The sequence below is a fragment of the Podarcis bocagei genome (genome assembly GCF_964188305.1).
Source record: "Podarcis bocagei genome assembly, chromosome: 7".
NCBI lineage: Eukaryota > Metazoa > Chordata > Lepidosauria > Squamata > Lacertidae > Podarcis > Podarcis bocagei.
In genome coordinates, this window is record NC_138132.1 from 53,377,688 (window position 1) to 53,400,777 (window position 23,090).

Sequence of the window (23,090 nt, forward strand, 5' to 3'; positions counted from 1 at the left end):
CTTAGCATAGGAACATAGGAAGCTGCTTTATACTGAAACAGATCACTGGTCCATCTAGCTCAGTGTTGCCTACACTGACTGGCAGTGGCTTTCCAGGGTTCCAGTCTTTCCCAAACCTACCCAGTGATGCCCAGGATTGAACTTGGGACCTTCTGCATGCAAAACAAGTGCTCTACTGCTGTGCTATAGTCCATAGCTGTCAACATTTCCTTTTTTAAGGGTAATTCCCTTATTCCGAATAGGATTCCTCGCAAGAAAAGGGAAAAGTTGACAGCTATGCAATAGTCCCTCCCCAAAGAATAGATCAGGGAGGGGTGATGAGAAAGAGCCTTCTGTGCCTGAGATTCTGAAGAGCTCATAGTTAGGTAGATCATATTAAAATAGACCAGAGATAGCCAGCGAGGTACTCTCCAGAGATTGTTGGACTCTAACTTACATCAGCCCCAGCACCACAACCAGAATATCTGACGCCAAGCGGGTGACCTTCCGCAGGTGACAGCCAGGCAAGAACCAGCAATAGCAACTGGCAGTCAGAGGAACTGCTTTCTTTCCTTTTGCTCATGCCTGCCTTCCTCTTGCATTACTTTTCATCAAACACTGCCTTCCCCAGGGTATCCGCTGGCCTACCCTGTTGTATGCAGCCAGAAAACATGATGTCTTCAGATCATAAGCAATTACTGAGTCGGCGCTGCATCAAATGCAGCTTAAGCAGGGAGCACTCCTGGGCCACACACCCTTATTTGTATGACTTGATGGCAGAGGAACTGAATGCATTCAAGAGCATTTTTCTGTTTTTCTCAGAAGCCCAGGGAAAATACTAGGAGGGAAATCCTGAGCCTGGGGCTTGCTGGAACAAGTCTGATTAGCTGAGGTGCAAAAATCCACCCTCTGTTTTCCAGCATTCTGGCTTGAGGCAGGAGCAGCAGTGCCCTTGCTCTCTCTACATCCTAGTAAACCGATTGGCAGCCTTCCCAGATAAGGGCACTAGTTAAAAGCCGGTGTGGATTCTTGCCTTGAAGTGAGGCTGAAGCTATGATGGCTGTGCTTTGCCCAGTCTTTTCCAGCAAGGCAGCTGCTGCAGGGACACAGGAAGCTGCATCTGAAGCCCTGCTGGGGGGCGGGCAGGGGACGTGGCAACTCTGCATCCTTCCCCCCAACCCCATGAACAAACAAAGCAGTGAATGCAAAAAGCTAGAAGTTTAAAATGTGATCCATTTATTGGGGTGGTTAAATGAACCCCTGATTTAGCAGTTAAGAACTGTGGTCCTTGCTTCACACTGGCCTCTATTGATACAAGTCCTGTGTCTTCAGTTCATAACAATTACACTGCCCTGTTTGGCTCTGTTGCTATTACTGCTTTCCTAGGGCACTTTTCTGCTGGGGCTCTTCTTCTTTGCTATGTCCAAAATGCCTAAGGGCTGCCCACTAGGCCTGTGGGAGACATGGGAGACTTCATGTTTAATTAATCCATGATCAGAGCCTAATATACGTTTAATTGCTTGCTGATTACATATCGCTGAGTGCTGCATCCATTAGCAGGCCAGCAGTGCTAATAACTAATCATCATTCCCAGTACTTCAGTCCCTCTTCATCCAGAGTGTCCCAAGCTCCTCCTCCTTAATTAACCCCCTCCCCTATGGCAGCTCCCCACTGAGTGTTCATTTAGCATAGGAGAGCCATGCTGCTGTTCTAGAGGAGGCGGGTGGTGTTCCAGCAATAGAATGAATTGTTGCTATGAGAAGAAGGAAAGGAGAATGAGACAAGCTGGGGGCCAGTTGGTTGGCTGTGTCCCATCGCTGAGGGACAATTTGTAAACATGTAAAAAGGGCTCTGCTTCATGGAGAACACCCATCTAGCCCAGAATCCTTGTTTCCCAAAGTGGCCAGTCACATGCCTTTGGGAAACCCATAAGCAGGGCTACTCCTGCTGTTGCTCCCCCTCCCCCAGCTAGCATTCAATGGAATTCTGCCTCCAACTATGGAGCAGAGCCACAGAGGTTAAAGCAATAACCAAAAGACACCCAATAAACCAGTCCCCTCTCCTTGTTAGACCCTAGCCATTCTGACAGACCTCACTGATGTATCTGACCCCCACTGTTAAAAACTATTTAACCCAGTTGTCATCACCAGATGTTGTGGCAGGGAGCTCCAGGGTTGCTTGCAGACATCCTCTTTAGGGGTAGAGCTTTTCAGCCTACACAAGTCTGCACTTAGCAAAGAGTTTCTCTTCCCTAGCCTTTAGCAGCACCAAGCTACTCACATAAGTGTTTATAAAAATGTATCATATTAGGTATAATTGCCTTTAGGTCAAGGACTCCTGGATGGTTAAGTTCAGTTAAAGACGACTATGGGGTTGCGGCGCTCATCTTGCTTTCAGGCCGAGGGAGTTGGTGTTTGTCCACAGAAAGCTTTCCGGGTCACGTGGCCAGCATGACTAAACCGCTTCTGGCACAACAGAACACCGTGACAGAAACCAGAGCACACGGAAACGCCGTTTACCTTCCTGTCGCAGCGGTACCTATTTATCTACTTGCACTGGCATGCTTTCAAACTGCTAGGTTGGCAGAAGCTGGGACAGAGCAACGGCAGCTCACTCTGTCACGGGGATTCGAACCACTGACCTTCTGATCAGCAAGCCCAAGAGGCTCAGTGGTTTAGACCACAGCGCCACCCACGTCCTAATTGCCTTTATGATGAGTGGGCTGTGTGAGAGGGACGGCTTGTAATTGTAGAGGACTAGGTAGGCAGGTGCTCTGGTCCATGGGGTCACGAAGAGTTGGACACGACTAAACGTCTAAACAGCAACAACAAGAAGGTAGAACATATCTCTATGCCCACAGATATTTGCACATCTGCTGGAGGGCAGATTTTGCTTTTTCTGCAATAGTATCCTCCCAGGGCAGTATTTCAGTTTCTCCATAAGATGAATGGGAACCACATGGAGAAAGTGAATCTTTCTATGTTTCAGGGACACCATTAGGGGGCTGACTATATCCTTGTTTCCTGTTCCTGGTGACCTTAGCCATTGAGAATGAAGCGTGCAGCTTCATTGGCATAACCCCAATCTTCACATGCATAACCACATCCCTTCAACTAGTTGTTGTATCCAGTTCACAGATTCGTACAAAGCAAAATAGCTGTACCACTGCTGGGGATGTGGGGGGGGGTCACATTTTTAAAGCTCTGCTGTGTTTATCTCCCCTTGCAAATAGACCAACATAGCTAGGAAAGGACATAGTTGGAAGAGAGCCAGTGTGGTGTAGTGGTTCGGAGTGGTGGACTCGTAATCTGGTGAACCGGGTTCGTGTCCCCGCTCCTCCACATGCAGCTGCTGGGTGACCTTGGGCTAGTCACACTCCTCTGAAGTCTCGCAGCCCTACTCACCTCACAGAGTGTTTGTTGTGGGGGAGGAAGGGAAAGGAGATTTTGAGCCGCTTTGAGACTCCTTAGGGTAGTGATAAAGCGGGATATAAAATCCAAACTCTTCTTCTTCATCATCTACCTCTCAGATGTGCAGCTTTTTTTTTAATGATATTTATTAAAAATTTAAAAGTTACAGAAGAAAAAAAGAAATAACAATAAAGTAGAAAAAAATAACCAAACACATAAAACATATAAAAACCATACAATAATACAGAAAAAACCCAGACAAAAAAGAAGCTAAAAAACACATCCAATATTCCATGTCTTTGCCTTTCCTTAACTTATTTCATCGACCTCCTCACACCTCCCTCTTTTTGTATTCTAGTTCAATTCACTATTTCAGCAAGTTCTTCTCATCTTTCTCAATTTTGATTCTATACTTTTAACGATCTAACCTTAATTTTTTTCAATTTAACCCAATATCAATCAACTTTTACTTAATTCTTTGTTGCATTTCTACTAAAACTAGGTTAATTCATCCCCGCATCCTTCTAACACTCATTAATTTTACAATGTTTCTGTAAGTATACTTTAAATTTTTTCCAATCTTCTTCCACCGACTCTTCTCCCTGGTCTCGAATTCTGCCAGTCATTTCCGCCAGTTCCATATAGTCCATCAACTTCATCTGCCATTCTTCCCTGGTAGGTAGATCTTGTGTCTTCCAGTATTTCGCAATGAGTATTCTTGCTGCTGTTGTAGCGTACATAAAGAAAGTTCTATCTTTCTTTGACACCAATTGGCCGACCATGCCCAGGAGAAAGGCCTCTGGTTTCTTCAGAAAGGTATATTTATATACCTTTTTCATTTCATTATAGATCATCTCCCAGAATGCCTTAATCTTTGGGCATGTCCACCAAAGGTGAAAGAATGTACCTTCAGTTTTATTACATTTCCAACATTTATTATCGGGCAAATGATAGATTTTTGCAAGCTTGACTGGGGTCATGTACCACCTGTATACCATTTTCATAATATTCTCTCTTAAGGCATTGCATGCCGTAAACTTCATACCAGTGGTCCATAACTGTTCCCAGTCAGCCATCATAATATTATGTCCAACATCTTGTGCCCATTTAATCATAGCAGATTTCACCATTTCATCTTGAGTATTCCATTTCAACAGCAAGTTATGCATTCTTGACAAATTCTTAACTTTAGGGTCTAACAATTCTGTTTCCAACTTTGATTTTTCCATCTGGAAGCCAATTTTTTAATCCAAATTGTACACCTCCATTATTTGATAATAATGGAACCAATCTCGTACTCTGTTTTTTAATTTTTCAAAACTCTGCAGTTTTAGTCTGTCACATTCTTGTTCCAAAATTTCCCAATACTTCAGCCATTTGGCCTCCATATTGAGTTTTTTCTGAGCCTTTGCTTCCATTGGTGACAACCATCTTGGGGTTTTATTTTCTAGCAAATCCTTATATCTTATCCAGACATTAAACAGTGCTTTTCTTACTATATGGTCTTTAAACGCTTTGTGTGCTTTAACCTTATCATACCACAAATATGCATGCCAACCAAATACATTATTGAAAACTTCCAAATCCAAAACGTCCATGTTTTCAAGAAGCATCCATTCTCTCAGCCAGCAAAAAGCGGCTGATTCATAATAAAGTTTTAAGTCTGGCAGGGCAAATCCACCTCTTTCTTTAGCATCAGTTAATATCTGAAATTTTATACGAGGCTTCTTGCCCTGCCAGACAAATACCTCTCAGATGTGCAGCTTTTCCCATATGAATGTTTTGGTCTTTTTCTCTTAACAATTCAAAGACAGCATTCCTCACCTGTAGTTAGAAGTAAAACCGTCCAGCCTAACACTTTGGGACTCATCCGCTCATATGATGGTTAGGAGAGATGATAGAATGTAAGTATGTGTACGCATACATACATATATATTATTATATATTTGTTTTTATTTATTGTACCATCTTTCAGGTGTGTGTGTGTGTGTGTGTGTGTGTGTGTGTGTGTGTGTGTGAAATATGTAAAGGGAAATAGACAGTTTCTATGAGGCATTCAGAAACCTCTGTGTTTTCTTAGTTCCTCTCTTATCCTAAGAAATGACTTGCCTGTGTCTAAGCAGGGATTTGAGCTTCATTTCTCCAACATCTGCACTAAGATTGCCAGACCCTCACATGTTTCAAAGCAGGTCATATTCCCCTTACATTAACCCTTTGGGACATGTTGTACTGAAAAGTGTGCAGTGTGAGTGTGTGTGTGCCTACCTTTTAAAATAGCTTGACTTGGTAGCAACAAGCATGCCACCCACTTTGAACCAGATAACTCATAGCCTGGATCTGTATTAACTCCCTAATTACATATTTACACACCTGGTGTATGTTACGTCGCAAGCATGCATCCACTCCCCTCATGACTTGTGTAATCTTTCCATTGGGGTATCACACTTGTTTTTCTGCAAAGCTAGAAGGTCCTCCACTACAGGTTAGCATTCAGTAAGGGGAAGGGGGCTGTTATGTCTTTTGAATGTTCAGTTTCCCTTCACTTCTAGCTAAACACTGGCCAACCTACAATTGACTCATTTCCTTAACAGTTGAAATCTCTCCAAATACTTACCTTAAATAACCTTCCCACACCTCTCTAGCAAGCAAAAACATATATCACTATTTTAAAGGAGCCAAGAAGCCAAAATGGAAGTATGTTAGTTCATCCAGGGTAGGGCAGAGTAAATTCTACACCAATAATAGTTTAATTCTATGACCTATATATAGAAGGTGTGCTAATCTGCATAGGTATGCTTATTTTGCCTAAATCGTTGTTTCTACTCATTAAGGAGATGAGTAAAGAGTTGGATAGGTGGTAGCCCATGTTAGAGCAGACACAATGAAATTAAGGTACATGGCTAATTTAGGCCTTATAATTTCAGTGGGTCTACTCTGTGAATAACGTAGTAGGATACAGCCTTCCTTATGGCTTCTGAGGCTTTACTAGACACTGCCCCCACACTTTCAAATGTATCTTCACTTTCCTGTCCTCAGGGCTAGACATATGGTGTGTGTTTTACTTTTTTAAAATAAAAGTTGATGAAATTCTGATGAAGTTGAATGCTTATATTTAGGGGTGTGGGCAGCTGAGGGACTGATTAGTGGTGGCCTTGTGGAGGTTCCAGACAGAATTGGGATCATGTTTAACTAACATTTTTTTTGTTTTTTTATAAAATATTTATTAAGATTTTCAAAATATTACAAAATAGAAAATAAAAAAGAAGAAAATACAAAAAAAAATGGTTAAAAACAACTCAATCTTTCCATTACTTATTTTTCATTAGCTTGTTTCCCGGACCTCCTCACACCTCCCTTTTTTGTATTCCGGTTCGGTTTGCTGGTTCAGCAAATCCTTACCCTCTTTGTTTATCCTAGTCTTTAATCTTAAAATATTGTAACGTTAACTTTTTACCTATTAATAATCCATTTTTCATATTCCCTTATAGTATTACAGCTGAACACCACTTAATTTCTATCCAATGTCATTCTAACATTCATTAATTTTACAATATTTCTGTAAATAGTCTTTAAATTTCTTCCAATCTTCTTCCACCGACTCTTCTCCCTGGTCTCGGATTCTACTAGTCATTTCCGCCAGTTCCATATAGTCCATCACCTTCATCTGCCATTCTTCCAGAGTGGGTAGATCTTGTGTCTTCCAATACTTTGCAATGAGTATTCTTGCTGCTGTTGTAGCATACATAAAAAAAGTTCTGTCCTTCTTTGGCACCAATTGGCCGACTATGCCTAGGAGAAAGGCCTCTGGTTTCTTCAAGAAGGTATATTTAAATACCTTTTTCAATTCATTATATATCATCTCCCAGAAAGCCTTAATCCTTGGGCATGTCCACCAAAGGTGAAAGAATGTACCTTCAGTTTCTTTACATTTCCAACATTTATTATCGGGCAAATGATAGATTTTTGCAAGCTTGACTGGGGTCATGTACCACCTGTATACCATTTTCATAATATTCTCTCTTAAGGCATTGCATGCCGTAAACTTCATACCTGTGGTCCATAACTGTTCCCAGTCAGCCATCATTATGTTATGTCCAACATCTTGTGCCCATTTAATCATAGCAGATTTCACCATTTCATCTTGAGTATTCCATTTCAACAGCAAGTTATACATCTTTGACAAAATCTTAGTTTTGGGTTCTAACAGTTCTGTTTCTAATTTTGATTTTTCCACCTGGAAACCAATTTTCTTGTCCGAATTATATGCCTCCATTATCTGATAATAGTGAAGCCAATCTCGCACTTTGTTTTCTAGTTTCTCAAAACTCTGCAATTTCAGTCTATCTCCCTCTTGTTCCAGAATTTCCCAATATTTCGGCCACTTTGCCTCCATATTGAAATTTGCTATGTCTAGTATTCCTCTTTCCAGTGCTCCCGGCTCCTCTCCAGATTCCACTTCTTTCTGTAAGTCTTCTCCGTAGTCTTTCAAAAATCTTTCTTTATCATCGACTGATCTTATCTGTATCTTTCTTCCTTTGTATTTAAAGGACAGGCCTTGGGGAAATTCCCACCCAAAAACGACTCCGTTACCTCTCAGCAGAGCGACCAAATCTCCGTAATTAGATCTTAAATCCAAGAGATGTTTTGGAATGTCCTCAAATATCTCCACACTTGACTCATGTATTTCCAGAGTCTTTCGGAAGTGCAGACTCAAGATCCCGTCTCTCTCCTCTTTTGCTCGAAGGGTAACCAAACAGTCTCTCACCCTGTTCCTCCCTCCTCCTCTTCCAAGTCCAAATCCGCTCACAATCTTAAATTCTTCCTTCCCCAAATCCTGTTGCCAGAAATCTGCAAATTCCTGCGCAAGAAAGTCAGTCAAGTTATCTTTCTCAAGTTCTGGTACAGCCCTGATTCTCAAATTTCTTTGTTTCTCCTTCAATTCAATCACAGACAACATCAAACCGTGGTCCTCGAGTTGCCTATATATCGGCGGTATCCTCTCTTGAGTAGCAGTTGCTATGTCTTTTGCTTCTTCAGCTGTCCCTCGGGTCAAAGCAGATTCCTGTAACAATTTCCCAATAGTCTCTGTATCGGCATTCACCCTCTGTCCCAAACTATCAACACCTGTAGTATTTTGGTCAATTTTAACTCATGCCTCAGCTATCTGTTTATTTGTTTCAGCTACTTGTTTAGTTAAATTTTCCAAAGATTCATTAATTTTTCCTAGTGCCAAAGCCAAAATGTCTTCAGACGACATTACTTTTGGTTTAACTTGTGGAGGTGCAGCCCCTGATAGTCCAGATGGTCCAGAAGGGCCAGATGTTGAGGCTCCCCGCTGCGACGGAGTATCTGTCCGAAAGGATCTGCCAGACCTAGTAGTTTTTTCCTGAATCAACTCTGACTTTCCTCTTCCATCTGCCATAACACTCTCATAGAAGTCCAAGGTCAGTCCCACGGCTTGAATTTGTTCTGAAATGGAAAATTCCTCTAGCCCAGTTGTTATTGTAGCGATGTCAAACCTCCTCTAGGGGGACACAGCAACAGTCAAAGCTTTAAAAAGAAGTAGTCCTTATAAATCCCCCAATTCACAAGAAAACAACAGTTTCAGTTGCACTTAATCAGTTACTTCAAAGCCAGGAGAAGTCTAGAAACACTGTATCTCTCTTGCAGAGCTAGCCGTCCAAAGTACTCTGTTTACCGATAGTGCTTTTCACAGAGCGGCATTCCTTGTCTCAGGGCAGTCCGTTCCCAGGTTCCAAGCGGTGGACCCTAGCTTCCCTTCCCTCTCCTTTCTGCAGATAAATACAGTTCAAACCTTCCCCCCCTCCTCTCCCATAATCCGGAGGGGAGATCGCTTTTCTGATGTCAGGATTTGAGTCTTTTTTCAAACGTCTTTCAAAGTTTCCGCCCACAGTCTCTTTGCTTTGATCTGTCTACAAGAACGGAAGGCGGACCCCCCGCCCATGCCTTCCCGCTTCAGTGCCGAATTAAGTTATTTTTCCCTTTAAATCCAATTTTACCCTACTCACGGGTAGTTGCTCTCGAAGTCAAATTGTCCCAGGAAAAAGTCAGCGCTCTCCGATAATGGCTGTGCGGCTTCACTCCGCGGAAGAAGCAGTCGACTCTCAGCACCGCGCTGCTCACCCTGTCTCGCTCTGGAGCCCGTAGGAGGGTCCCTTCACAGTTTGGGGGGCGCAAAAGGTGCCCGCCGAGTCCCCACGTTCACAGGCTTCACCCGCCTGTGATTTTTGAAGGGTCCCCGCTTCGCCGCAGCGGTCAGACCTGATCCCGCGGAGCTGATCCCTCAGAAACTCAGAGGGAGTCCGCCATTACCGATGGCGCCAACCCGGAAGTCATCATGTTTAACTAACATTTGCTCTATATGTGAAAACTTTCTAGAAAGGAAAGTGGTCAAGATCTCAATCCCAAATTGGAGTATTTTAACACAGGGGTGGGGAACCTTTGGCTCTCCAGATGACATATGAATCCCATCAGGTGATTGATAGGTGGGCAGCCCCCACCCAGCTGTCAAGCCTGGCCTGCAGAGGTGGGGCAGATCCAGTTTCTTATACTTAATCTAGCTGATCATTGTTGGAGGCAAAGCATTGGGCAAGGTGGAACTCTTGGTTTGGTCCATCAAGTGCAGCTTCTTGGACCACAACAGGTCACCTGGAGCTCTTGCCATTCCTGAAGCATCATTCCTTGCATTATTCATTTCCCACAGGCATCTGGATAGCCACAGTGAGAACAGGATGTTCAGCTAGATGGGCCATTGGCCAGATCTAGCAGGCTCTTACATTCTTACAAAACTGTGACAAAGAGCATGGTCTGAAGCAGTGTTTCCCAACCTTTTTTGGGCAAAGGCACACTTGTTTGATGAAAAAAATCTTGAGGCACACCACCATTACAGCCCCGTGACGTCAGCGTGCAGCGTCACGCCGGGAGGGACGCACGAAAGTGTAAGTTTCAATTTTTTTCCTCCCCCTTGCCGGGGAACCTCCAAGCTTTGGGGGTGGGGGGGGAGGAGGCAGCAAAGCGAGGCAGGAAGAAGAGCGCGGCTTGGCTGGGTGAGCTTTGGCAGGGGCAGGGAATGAGAGCCGCGAGGCGGGCGCTGCGGACGGAGGCGCTGCCCGCCGAGCTCGCAGGCAGTCAGGCAGGCAGACGGCGAGAGCCCCGCGCTGGGCGGCCTCTCCTCGCCGCCGCCCCGCCTCTCGCCACCCGATTCGCCCGCCTCCCTCCAGGCAACATCTCGCGGCACACCAGGCAACATCTCGCGGCACACTAGTGTGCCGCGGAACAGTGGTTGGGAAACACTGGTCTGAAGGCATACAACCCACTAACCTTGCTGAAACTAAGCTGGTCCAGGTCTGGTTGGTGCCTGGATTGGAGGTTGCTTAGGAATCCTATGTATGCCTCCTTTAGCCCCATCAGCAAACAAAGGCAGGATATCAGTGACTAAACACTGCCACTTGCTTTCCAATTAAACTTGGGGCTGTGGCATTTTTCTTCCTCTTTTAAGGATAATCAGTCTCTAGGAATGATTTGTACAAGAGACAAGCAGACTAGATCTTCTTTAACAAGCCCTGGGGAACTAAAGCATCACCTGGGTCCTTCTTGAGCTCTCCTCCTCAGTTCCAGGATGAGGGTGACCTGTGTCCCAAGCCGCTGGTCATGCCCAGGCAGCTGTGTGGAACACTGCCAGTTGGGAGTCAGTAAGTGCTGCCACTCAAAAGGCTTGTGGGGTTTGCTGAGCGCCAGTGGTTGGTGTGGAGCATTACCATATGGTCCCCATAAATTAAACCGTTCCAGGAAACAAATGGTAGATTTATACGCCTTTGCTCGTATGTGTGCCTCATTGAACCTAAGAGGTTTGCGACGGAGCTTGCACGCGCCATTCATCTTATTTAGCTGCCCTGGTTTTAGAGGACTAATCCTTAAAAAAAATTGGATCAACATTTTAAAAAAAAATCCTTTCTACATGTCAACCCGAGGCCTGTACGCTCATAAATCAGCACGGAGAGGGGGGAGGCAATAGCAGCATGGAAGAAGGGGGAGTTTACACCATTTGGGGGACTTCAGACTATCACGATTTTTCAGGAGGGATTCAGACACATGCTGTAACTTGAAGTTTGTACATTTTAAGTGGTTTAAAGTGCTGTTTTCCAACAAATTTATTTACATCCCATCTTTTCCCCCCAGGGAGATGAAGGTTGCATACCTGTTTAATCCTCACAACAACCCTATTAGGTAGGATAGGCTGAGAGGGAGTAACTGGCTTATGGTCATCCAGTGAGCTTCATGGCTGAGTAGGGATTTGAACCCTAGTCTCTCCCAGGCCCTAGTCCAACACTCTATCTCATATACCTCACAGGCGCGCGCGCGCGCACACACACACACACATATATATACATATATACACACACAGTCATACCTCAGGTTACAGATGCTTCAGGTTGCACGTTTTCGGGTTAAGGATGCACTGAAACCCGGAAGTACCGGAATGGGTTACTTCCGTGTAGAGATCATGTTCGCAACCTGAGCATCCACTGTGTATCACACATACACACGGCCTTTTTGCAGTTAGTCAATTGACAGGGAAATGCTTTGAAAGGTGTGGGATGAATGAGTGATTAAGATGAAGATGAATTAGCACCATGCAAGCAACTTTGGAAGAATGCTGATTGTCATATAACCACCCTGTAAACAAATCAGAACAAATGCTCATTAAAAACCAGACACAGTCTAACCACCACATAAGCTTTGTGCAAGCAAATAAGAATGAATTCTAAATAAACAGGTCATCTGGAGGTGCCCTTTATTTGTGTGGCTCACATTTCAGGGGCGTATCCCCTGTCCACCCGTCTTGGGTTTCAGATCCTCTGTCCTCTACATGAAAGGCTCATTTGTACATTTGTGGAGGTGTTCTCTCTACTATGCTGTTGTGGTTGGAGCAGTTAATTTTAGAATGTGAGGTGTTGGAACTTAAGAGGGGTTTTTGGGGGGGAGGTACACCCTCTGTGCTGGAAGTCAGAGCACTATGTACTCATAATGACAGTAATGATGATGATACTAAAAATAAAAATTTACAGAAGAGCTCTGCTGGATAAAGCTAGAGGCCCATCTAGTCTAGTATTCTTTTTCTCAAAGTGGCTAACTTGTGGAAAGCCTGAAATCAGGACTTTCACACAGCAGTACACATCCTTTTTAAAATTAGTAATATCTAGATTCTGCACCTACAAAAAAGCATGAAAAACGTGAAAGAAATGAATTTACACTGGGCGCAAGTTGTGCTAATTAAGTACCTGTGCACAATGTACAGTGGTACCTCAGGTTACATATGCTTCAGGTTACATACACTTCAGGTTACAGACTTCGCTAACCCAGAAATATTACCTCGGGTTAAGAACTTTGCTTCAGGATAAGAAAAGAAATCGTGCTCCGGTGGCGCGGCGGCAGCAGGAGGCCCCATTAGCTAAAGTGGTGCTTCAGGTTAAGAACAGTTTCAGGTTGAGAACGGACCTCCAGAACGAATTAAGTACTTAACCCGAGGTAACACTGTATCTGTTTTGTGTTATTTATTTTCTGCAGTGTTTATTAAGAATTTCTGAATACTGTATGTAGTAAATTAATCTGTATAATTTAATGTGCTTCAGACAGATATGAGGCAATGGTAAGAGCAAACTTCAAAGCCTTTCTTTGCAAAAATAAAGGCTAGAAAGCTGAAAATGTTACACAGTTGATTTCTTTGCCCAGAACAGTGGTACCTTGGGGTTCTTAACCCGGGGTACTATTTCTGGGTTAGCGGAGTCTGTAACCTGAAGGGTGTGTAACCTAAAGCGTATGTAACCCGAGGTACCATGGTACAGTGGTACCTCTAGTTATGAACTTAATTCGTTCTGGAGGTCCAATCATAACCTGAAACTGTTCTTAACTAGAGGTGTGCTTTCGCTAATGGGGCCTCTTGCTGCCGCTGTGCCGCCGGCACACAATTTCCGGTCTCATCCTGGGGCAAAGTTCTCAACTCAAAGTAACTGTTCCAGGTTAGCAGAGTTTGTAACCTGAAACGTTTGTAACTCGAGGTACCACTGTACCACATGATTCATGCTTGTGCAGAATTGCAGCACACACAGAGCCAATCTTATTGGGTGTGAGGGGGGGACGGAAGTAAAAGGATGTCACTATTTAAGACTCAAGCTGACTTTGAAGGAAGGTGGAACAAGGACTGGCTGGAGCAGGTTGCACCTCTTTGTTGCTCTCACTTCAGCCCGGGCTGCAACACCCGCTTTCTTCCATCTGCAAAGCCACACAGGACAGGACTGGGTTGTTTTGCTGACAAGTTGGCTGTGCCCCAAGACCATACTGGCTTCAGACAGTCTAAAGTGGAGTGAGAGTCACAGGACAGGTTGTGCACCTTCAGACATCACTAATCCAGCTTTATTAGTAAACCAACCATAATAATATCTTCAGCCAAGAACAGTGCTGTACCGAAGAATTCCACACTGAGAACCAGTTCACATTCTTTTTGCTCAGGCCACTCAGACTTTGCCTCTTCCCATTCCAAGCTCAAATGTTGCTTTTGTGTCAAGCTGCCCATTTTTACTATCCCATTACTAGCACAGATTGCAAATTTTGCATGCAGCTGTGCTACCTTATTGTAAAGAAGGTGTTCATAGGCAAGCAGAGAAGCAAGCTCATTTTGCAACGAGCTGCTCAGGGAAGAGTCTCACTGTTTACTGCTTTGGGGTGCTTAGGTTGCTGCTGATGCAGTGCAAATGTTTGGTGCTACAGACAGTACCTCACAATTGGTTGTGCATAAGTTAGTCTGATGGGTTTGGCAGATGCAGATACTGCCTAAGAACATGCAATGTCTTGCACATTTTTAGCTTGTTGGTTAAGATATGTGCTTTGGTTCCTACCCTTTTTCTCAGATCATTCCCTCCCAAGCATTCATCATTTAGCTGAGTCTTCCCCAACCTGGTGCCCTTCAGATGTTTTCAATTTCAACTGGCATCAGACCATTCATTATCCTGCTCTTAATCTCAGGGTTGTGGGTTCAAGTCCCACATTGGGTAAAAGATTCCTGCATTGCAGGGGGCTGGACTATATGACCCTTGTGGTCCCTTCCAACTCTACAATTCTATGATTCTATTCTGTTATCCATAAGAGCCAGTGTGGTGTAGTGGTTAAGAGCGGTAGTCTCGTAATCTGGAGAACCAGGTTGGCGTCTCCGCTCCTCCACATGCAGCTGCTGGGTGACCTTGGGCCAGTCACACTTCTGTGAAGTCTCTCAGCCCCACTCACCTCACAGAGTGTTTGTTGTGGGGGAGGAAGGGAAAGGAGAATGTTAGCCGCTTTGAGACTCCTGAAGGGGAGTGAAAGGCGGGATATCAAATCCAAACTACTACTACTACTACTACTACTACTACTACTCTTCTTCTTCTTCTTCTTCTTCTTCTTCTTCTTCTTCTTCTTCTTCTTCTTCTTCTTCTTCGGAATGCTAACTAGAACTGAAGGAAGTTGCAGTCCAAAACCTCTCGAGGCCACCATGCAGGAGAAGACTGGCCTAGGTCCTGACAGGGAAAACCTGGTGGCCCGTGGACAGCAAACTCCTGCTCATGGTAGAACTGGCTCAGAACCAGTGTGCTGTTCCTTCTCAGCTGGCACATGCAAGCACAAGCAAAAACAAAGGGCCCCTCCAGAGTGGTGTTTTTATGTGTGGGTGTATTCTGCAACATGTCGTTTATGCAATAATAGTGTGGTGGATTTATACAGGCGTTTCCACATTATCATTCCGCTTTGTAAGTTGTTCTGTAGTGTTTCCCCAATGTTGCTGAATTGTTGGTATCTGAAGTGGCACGTTAGACTATATATAGCACAGCAAAAGCGGGGGGGGGGGGAGAGAATGAAACACATTTGACTCCTGAATTGGGGAGGCCCATTTGACATCAACATGAAATGGAGCCTTTAGTGTGATCAGCCTAGTCCTGTTGAATGATCTGCTAGTATAGATTCAGCAGGTGCCTTCTGTTTCAACCTTTAAATGCCTGCTGAAAATGTTTTCCTCTTTCCATAACAGTTGATAGTCTGTGATTTATTTTTTTTAACATGCTTTAATTATAGATTCTTTTAATGATATACAGCAGTATATAAATACTTTCCATAAATAAAGAAAATGTATGGTGTGAAAAGTTACAGGATATCAGCAGGACTTTGCAGGATTTACACAGCATTGAAAGTGGGATTGCCTATAACTGCCCCAATACCATTATGAGCACAAATCATGAATGCACCATAGAAAGAATGTCTGGAAGGGCCCATATTTACCTTCGATCTTGGAAATATTGTGTGCTGCCCCCCACTCGTCCGTGTGTCTATGGTAGGACTTGTTTTCAGAACTGATTTTCTGTACTGCCTGGAAGGGTCCCTCATGTCTTTTCTTCTCCTTTTATTCCAGGCATCTGCTTTTCCTCTAGAGGCACCTGCTCTGAAACTAGTTGCCAGTGAGGCTGCCCAACGCCCATCGGGCCCCGTGGAAAGCACAGCTGTGGGGAACGGAGCTGCTCAGGATTACAGGGCTGGTTTGGATGTGGAGGGTGCAGCTCAAACAGCTACAAGTAAGCACTGTATTCCTTGTTTCAGTTGGGAGTTTGTGTGTGTCCATAAATTCATTCATACATGTGGATAAGTGAGGAGTGGCACAAGGTAGAACTCAATGTCAGGTGTGTGTAGCAATGGGGTTTTGTTCAGATGATCTTCTTATCTATGAGAGTAATGAGATTTCAGCCCACAATAAGTGATGCAAACCTGAGAGCAGTGGGTCTTTGAGTAGTCTTAATACAGGCTAATCTCAAGTTTGAGAGCCAGATAATGTGTTTGTTCTTCGCTTTGGCTTTCAGTAAGCATATCTATCTATCTATCTATCTATCTATCTATCTATCCACACACACACACAGTTTTCCAGCTGACTTTTCAGCGTGACCTGAAGCAGAGCTCCAGCTAGCATTCAAGAGCATTCACCAGCAGCCTGCTTTGACAATGGTTCTCCTAGTGGTAAGGAACACAATACAGTCATACTTCGGGTTACAGCCTCTTCAGGTTGCTTCTTTTCAGGTTATGGACCACCAAAACCTGGAAGTACCGGAAAGGGTTACTTCGGGGTTTTAGCGGTCACGCATGTGCAGAAGCGCTAAATCGCACTTTGCACGTGTGCAGAAGTGCCAAATCACAACCCGTGTATGCACAGACGCGGGTTGCGAACGCTGCGGGTTGCGAACGTGCATCCCGCATGGATCACGTTCGCAACCCGAGCGTCCACTGTACCTTCTTACTAAGGCTCTCCTTAAGGGAAATTTTTGAGCTCCTGTGCAATTCCTGCCAGGGCTTGGGGGGGGGGGCTGTTGCATGAAGTTCCAGTTGCTGACACCAAACCCAGATGTCCCAGTCTGCATGTAAAATATATTTCTCTCTCTCCCTTTCCAAGCACTGACTTGCTGGTAGGTCAAAGGAGGCCACTCCTGAGCCTTTGCTATCCCAAAGCTAGGTCTGGCTGAGTGCCATCTCCAGGGAATTTAACATCCTCCCTGGTCAGGAACTGCAGCATTCCTAGAGGAGGCGTTTCTTTCACTCTCTCTTACACACAGACACATGCTTTGCACCCCACCTTCCGGGCCTGTTCTGTGCTGAGAGTGTAGAGCTCCTGCTTGGATGAGGCATTGGCTTCCTCCTCCACCTGCTGTTATGAAAAATTGTAGGAGGAAGAAGCTAGCCCTCAAGGAACACAGGAAGTTGCCTTATGCTGAACCAGGCCATTGATTCTTCTAACTCAGTATTGTCTACTACACTGACTGGCAGAGGCTTTCCAGAGTTTCAGATGGGGGACATTTGCAGCCCAGCCTGGAGATGCTACTGGGGATTAAACTTGGGACCTTCTGCATGCAAATCAAATGCTCTCCCACTGAGCTATGGCCCTTCCCAAAACGGCTTGGGCAACCCTCCAGTTCAGCAAGCTGTGGAGTATTGGTGTCAGTGCGGCAGGGAGTCTGGGAAGTGAGTGACTGTGAGGCAGTCCTGATTGGCCACAGCTGAGGCCTCTGACCTTTGGAAAGAGCACGGGGAGAGCAGGGCCATGCGTTCACACACTACAATTGCTGTAATTTAGCAAAGGATTTATTAGCTCCCTGCTGCACTTCCTATAAGAGAACGCCATATAGAGGTCTAGGAAAAGCTTGTAGAGTTCCTTCTGCTTCCTTCTAGAGCCACCTGGTGGTGTCTTTCCAGAATAAGGGGTCAGGGAGGGTCTTTGGTAATTTGTGAGCTATTTACTGCCAGCCAGCTGGGAGCAGGAGCTGTGGCCTGGAACGGGCCATGTGAAGTTGCCTGTGTTAATTACCAGAGTCGCTTGGCAGACACACTGAGTAATGGCATGGTAGATGCCTGCTGTATTTCGTGCACCGACTCCTCAAGGCAAGGCCTTTGTGTTCCTGGTCAGGATCTTGGCTGGCACTCAAGGAGGGAGATCTCAAAGCCCTGCCAATTGCAGGCGGGTGAGACAAGGTTAAGCACGGAGGTTGGCTGTGCCATGGGAGGTCTGCAACCCCCTCCTTTCTCCAGCAACTCACATGGCTCATCCTGACACATATTCCTCCAGAGAAGGAATGCAAGTGTGATATGTGGGAGCTTATTGCCGTGTGCAGAAAGGGAGGTGTTCAGTTAAGTTCTACTCAGCCAACTGATTGAAATCAATGGACTTAAGCTACTCATGCTCATTAATTTCAATAGGTCTACTCTACTCTTGCTAGAACTAACATTGGCTACAACTCAAAATGTTTAGTACTGTATGAACATATGAAATTTGGAGTGACAGTTTTATTTGGGAGTGTTAATAACTTACAAACTATGTGCTGTATTTCTTGTGCATATGTGTATGATAAACACTGGGTCTAGTGTGTGTAAGGACTGTGCACATGAATGCATTTTCCATATAAAACATACTGTTCACACAGTGGTACCTTGGGTTACGAACTTAATTCGTTCTGAGGTCCGTTCTTAACCTCAGGTGCTACCACCGCACCGCCGGTGCACAATTTCTGTTCTCATCCTGGGCCAAAGTTCTCAATCCGAGGTACTACTTCCGGGTTAGCGGAGCTTGTAACCTGAAGTGTTTGTAAACTGAGGTACCACTGTATACTAATACCACAAATGCATTCAACTCAGAAAATTAAGGGGGAGAAATTACAGACATAAACTTGCTCTAGATTAGTGAAGGTGGGAAGATAAAAGTCTGCTTTTGTACCATGTGAGAATTGCCGATAAGCACATTTGTTCCTTTCAATTTCACATATTACACACACACAAACAAAAAATGGCAAGGGAGGGTGCTTGCAGAGCGTGCAGTCAGAACTGGGTGGTCTAGTTCAAGCAAGGATAGGAAGAGAGAGCGAGAAAGCCACTGGGGAGCACATCCTGGCAGCAGTGCAGAGCTGGGAGTTCAACAAGTGTCCCGAGGAAAGTTTATTAGAGCGTAACAATGTAAGAAGAGCCAGGAGGCGGAATCAGGCTAATAGACCATCTTGCCCAGCATCCTGTTCTCACAGTGGCTAGTCAGGTGCCTATGGGATGCCTACAAGCAGGACTTTTTACAGAAACTTTATCTTCAGGTGCCAGGCCTTTGGCTAATTAAACAGTCTATGGCCTTTTAAACTGGGGGTGGGGTATTGTTTTTGTTTCTTACTATGTCATGTATTTTTGTGTTTTTATTGTAAACTGCCCTGTGCCATCTGATGAAGGGTGGTATAGAAATTTAATAAAAATAAATAAAAGTGTGTATTCAGAGGCATGCCATCTCCAAAAGTGGAGGTAGAACATAGCCATTGATTCTGCTGTGCTTGTCCTCTGACATTCCCCACCTCCTTTCCCTTCTGGTTTTTAATCATTACTGAAAAAAGAGAACATTATCTATATACACTGAAAATATGAGACATTAATAATACCATGGAAAACACCCACTACCTGTTTAAAAAGCATACCATTATTTCCTTGGATTCCCCCTGAACTGATAGCAAGGAACAAACCTCTTGTCCATTTTGTGGGCCAAGAATGTAACAATTGTTTTAAGGTAAAGGTACCCCTGACCATTAGGTCCAGTTGTGGCCGACTGGGGTTGCGGCGCTCATCTCGCTTTATTGGCCGAGGGAGCCGGCGTACAGCTTCTGGGTCATGTGGCCAGCATGACTAAGCTGCTTCTGGCAAATCAGAGCAGTGCATGGAAATGCCGTTTACCTTCCCGTCGGAGCGGTACCTATTTATCTACTTGCACTTCGACGTGCTTTCGAACTGCTAGGTTGGCAGGAGCAGGGACTGAGCAACGGGAGCTCACTCTGTCGTGGGGATTCGAACCACTGACCTTCTGATAGGCAAGTCCTAGGCTCAGTGGTTTAACCCACAGCGCCACCCACGTCCCTAAAACAATTGTTTTACTACTGGTTTAATTAGATGATTTGGGAGAGAGGGAGAAAGAGAATCTATATTCCCAGGAGGGTAGCCTTCTTAGTCTGTTGTAGCAAAAACAACAAAGAGCCTTGTGATATCTTAAAGGTGTAATTTGTGAATAAATGGAAGTTTCATCCTGAAGCATATTATGTCCATTTTTCGAAGCCTAAACCATACTGTTGTTTGATAGGGTGTGTGGGGGGGTGGGGGTGTGTGAGATTGATCAAGCTTCCTTCAGTGCACAGCTTGGCATCTGTGATGGTTATGACTATGTTCTACCTCTACTGCTGGAAGGCACCATGCCTCTGAATACCACTTGCTGGGAATCACAAGTGGGAAATGCTGTTGCACTCATGTATGGGCATCTTGCTGGCCACTGTGAGTGAGTACAGGATGCTGGACTAGATGGGCCATTGGCCTAATCCAGCAGCCAGGCTCTTCCTATGCCCTTCCTATCTTCCTATGCCCTTCCTATCTCCTGGTGAGCTTGGGTGACTGGTTTTGTTCCCCAAGTGCAACTCTGCAAGAGTTAGAGAGGACACTAGATAGTCTGAAAGGGTTTTGTGTCAAGATGCTGCAGAATGTTCCTGCATTATTTGCCTGCTCCTCATGGGGATCCCCTCTTACCTTGGAGGCACAAAAACATCAGTTACAGGCGGCCATGTGGTTTTCTGTTTCTCCAGCAGATGGCTGGTCAGCGGACTGAGTAAATCATCATGCAAAGCTTTCCAGAGCAGCCATGTCCCCCTCCCCCTTCCCCAGGTCTGCTTATCTCTGTAGGCTCAGCAGCAAGGGGAAGGCCCCTGCCATTTTGGCCTTTTGTGCTTCCTCAAGTCCTGGGATCAGGCATTTGTTTAAATGTCGAAAACCTCTTCCAAGTAGCACTCAAGGCAAATTACAACCATTCAGAATACAGCATAAAAAGCACAGAAATTGTTAAAGGCTCCAAGACGTCTTTGCCGCCCAAATGAGCTGCATGGCCCTTGCATGGTGGACTTTCTTGGATTGTTTGGGGGTCACGGACTAAAATCTTCACTGGCTGAAATTCAGCCTGTCTCCTCTCAGCCTGCAGCAGTTCCAAACCCCATCTGGCCAGCTGTATCCAGAATACTCCTTTCCCCCACCCCATGTAAGTCACAGGGGCCTATCTTTAGGCAGGCAGAGTTAGTGGTGGGACATCTACTGTGATTGGTGCCCTCCATCTGATTGAGACTACTATCAGCCCCAGGTTGCCAAAGGCTGATGGAGAATTTAATCTCTCAGGTCTCCTATTTGTTCTCCACATCCCCAGCCTTCAACCTCCTACTTCCTTGCGGGGTAGAGAAATGGAGGCCACAGTTCTTAAAAATGCTAATTAAATGAGGAAGAAGAAAAAGGAGGAGGATGAGTTTATTCTCCTCATCCTTCAGTATCCACAAGTCTCCCTCCTGCTCCTACCTGGGGATCGAATACCAGTTTTAATCCCAGCGCCCCCTCATTCGTCTGGCTTGGGAACAAGTCCTGCTGGACTTGGTGGGGTTGTTTCCTAGTTGGTCATGCCCAGGATTGGGTTGGAAAGCTACACTTCTGCGCAGGTTGACTTGGGAGCAAGTCTCCCGCTGACATTCGCTGGGGCTTTACTTCGGAGTAAACACGCCCAGGACTTTGGGGCGGGGGCGGGGGGATCCCTCCTGGCGGGTGGGAGCCACCGTGGGCGCCTAAGCCCCTCCTCCCCAGAGGCAAGATCGCTCTTCCCCCCGCTCCGCACGTGCTCCCCCGGCGGCCTTTTCCGGGAGGGGGCTCGGCCAGCGGAGTCGCCGTCGCCCGGTTGGAGCCGGTGAGTCACTCGGTGGCTGCAGCTCCTGGAACAGGAGTAGCCCAGCTGGGCTGGGCCGAGCGGAGCCGCGGGCGGGGAAAGAGAAGCACCAGAAGCAGGAAGTGAGGCGGGGAGAGAGAGACACACAGACGCACACACGGAGCCCGAGCAAGCGAGCGGCTGAGCCCGGCGCTCCTCTGCTGAGAAGTTGCCTCTCCCCGCCCCCCGCCCCCCCCCCGCCGCGCGCACTCCCGCCGCGCCCGGGGAAAAAAGTTTCCCTGGCCGGCCGCCTCGCCTCCGGCGGCTGGATGACCGCAGTGCCTCGCGAGGGTCTTGCCGCCGCCGCTTCTGCTGATCCTGTCGTTCCCCGCCGGCTGTCCCCATGGAGGACAGGAGCCCCCGCTGGAGCGGCCGCCCGCCCATCATCGGTGAGTGCCGCGCTTCTCCGTCTCCTTCCTGCGCCCATCACCGTGGAGTTGGGGCGAGGGAGGTGCGCGAGGAGGAGGCTCCTGCTGCTGGCCGCCGCCGCCGCCGCCACGGCTTCCTCCCTCCGCGGGAAGTTCAGCTTGTTTCTGGCTGTCTGGACTGCTGTGGATTTCGGACAGGGGGGGTGGGTGGAGGAAACTTGTAATAGGAAGGGGGCGGGGGCTCAAGTCCCCGCGTGTGTGGTTGGCTGACTTGTCTCCCTGCCGAAAGAAGGAGCTCTGTACATGCTCAGAGAGGTGAACTATTTTAGAACCATATCTGTGTAATAATGGCAAATAGGAGTCATAGTTGTTGTTGTTTTAAAGGGAAAAGGTTTGTGGAGTGGTATTATTGGTTGATAGTAGCCCTGATTTTTAAGGTGAAAACCTTTGTTTGGACCAAGCCCTTGGGCTGAAATCTCCCACTCTAACCTGGATGCACTTTTTATTGATACCAAAAGTGTGAGGGTTGGTTGAGGTTTCTCAGGGGTGACAGGAACACACTCTACAAGTGTTCTTTTTAAGCTTTTCTCCAGGCTTAGGGGAAAGTGGAATTGAAGCAGGTTCCATTGGACAGCCTTTTGGCTTGGTTGGGTTCAGCCTGACGAGTCCTACAATCAGTTGAATGTATTTTTGGGAAGTTTGGAGACAGCTGTGGTAGGTTAGCAGCATGAGATCTAGGCACATGGATTAGCCTGCGTTCAGGAGGCCATGAGAGAGAGACTGGCACACTGCATCTTGGAGCATGTGTTTCTTCCAGCCTACCTAGCTTCTCCATTCTGTTTGCTACCAAACTCCCATCCCATGGGATCTTAACCTCCAACAAACTTTTACAATATCTGTTAATCTAGGATACACTCTGCCACATAATGCTACAGAAGGCTTACCTTGTTAAAAAAGCTGATTAGCAACTTGTGTCCATTTTGTTATAACAAATTTAAAGTGCACACACGT

The 23,090-nt window shown here is 45.8% G+C and overlaps 1 protein-coding gene across 4 annotated transcripts in view; it reads left to right on the top strand.

The window, feature by feature from the left end:
- Positions 1 to 23,090, top strand: part of GSE1 (Gse1 coiled-coil protein) — a 443,486-nt gene that overhangs the window by 161,448 nt on the left and 258,948 nt on the right. For 3 of the 4 annotated variants that reach the window (XM_081201103.1, XM_081201099.1, XM_081201097.1), the window contains exon 2: positions 15,844 to 16,003. Coding sequence is in view for 3 of the 4 variants with exons in the window: in XM_081201099.1 (XP_081057225.1) it covers positions 15,844 to 16,003 (160 nt within the window). In the remaining variant the exon portion in view is untranslated. Of the gene's footprint in view, positions 1 to 15,843; positions 16,004 to 21,984; positions 22,101 to 23,090 lie in introns of those variants that run through there. The other variant, XM_081201100.1, reaches the window with a different exon arrangement.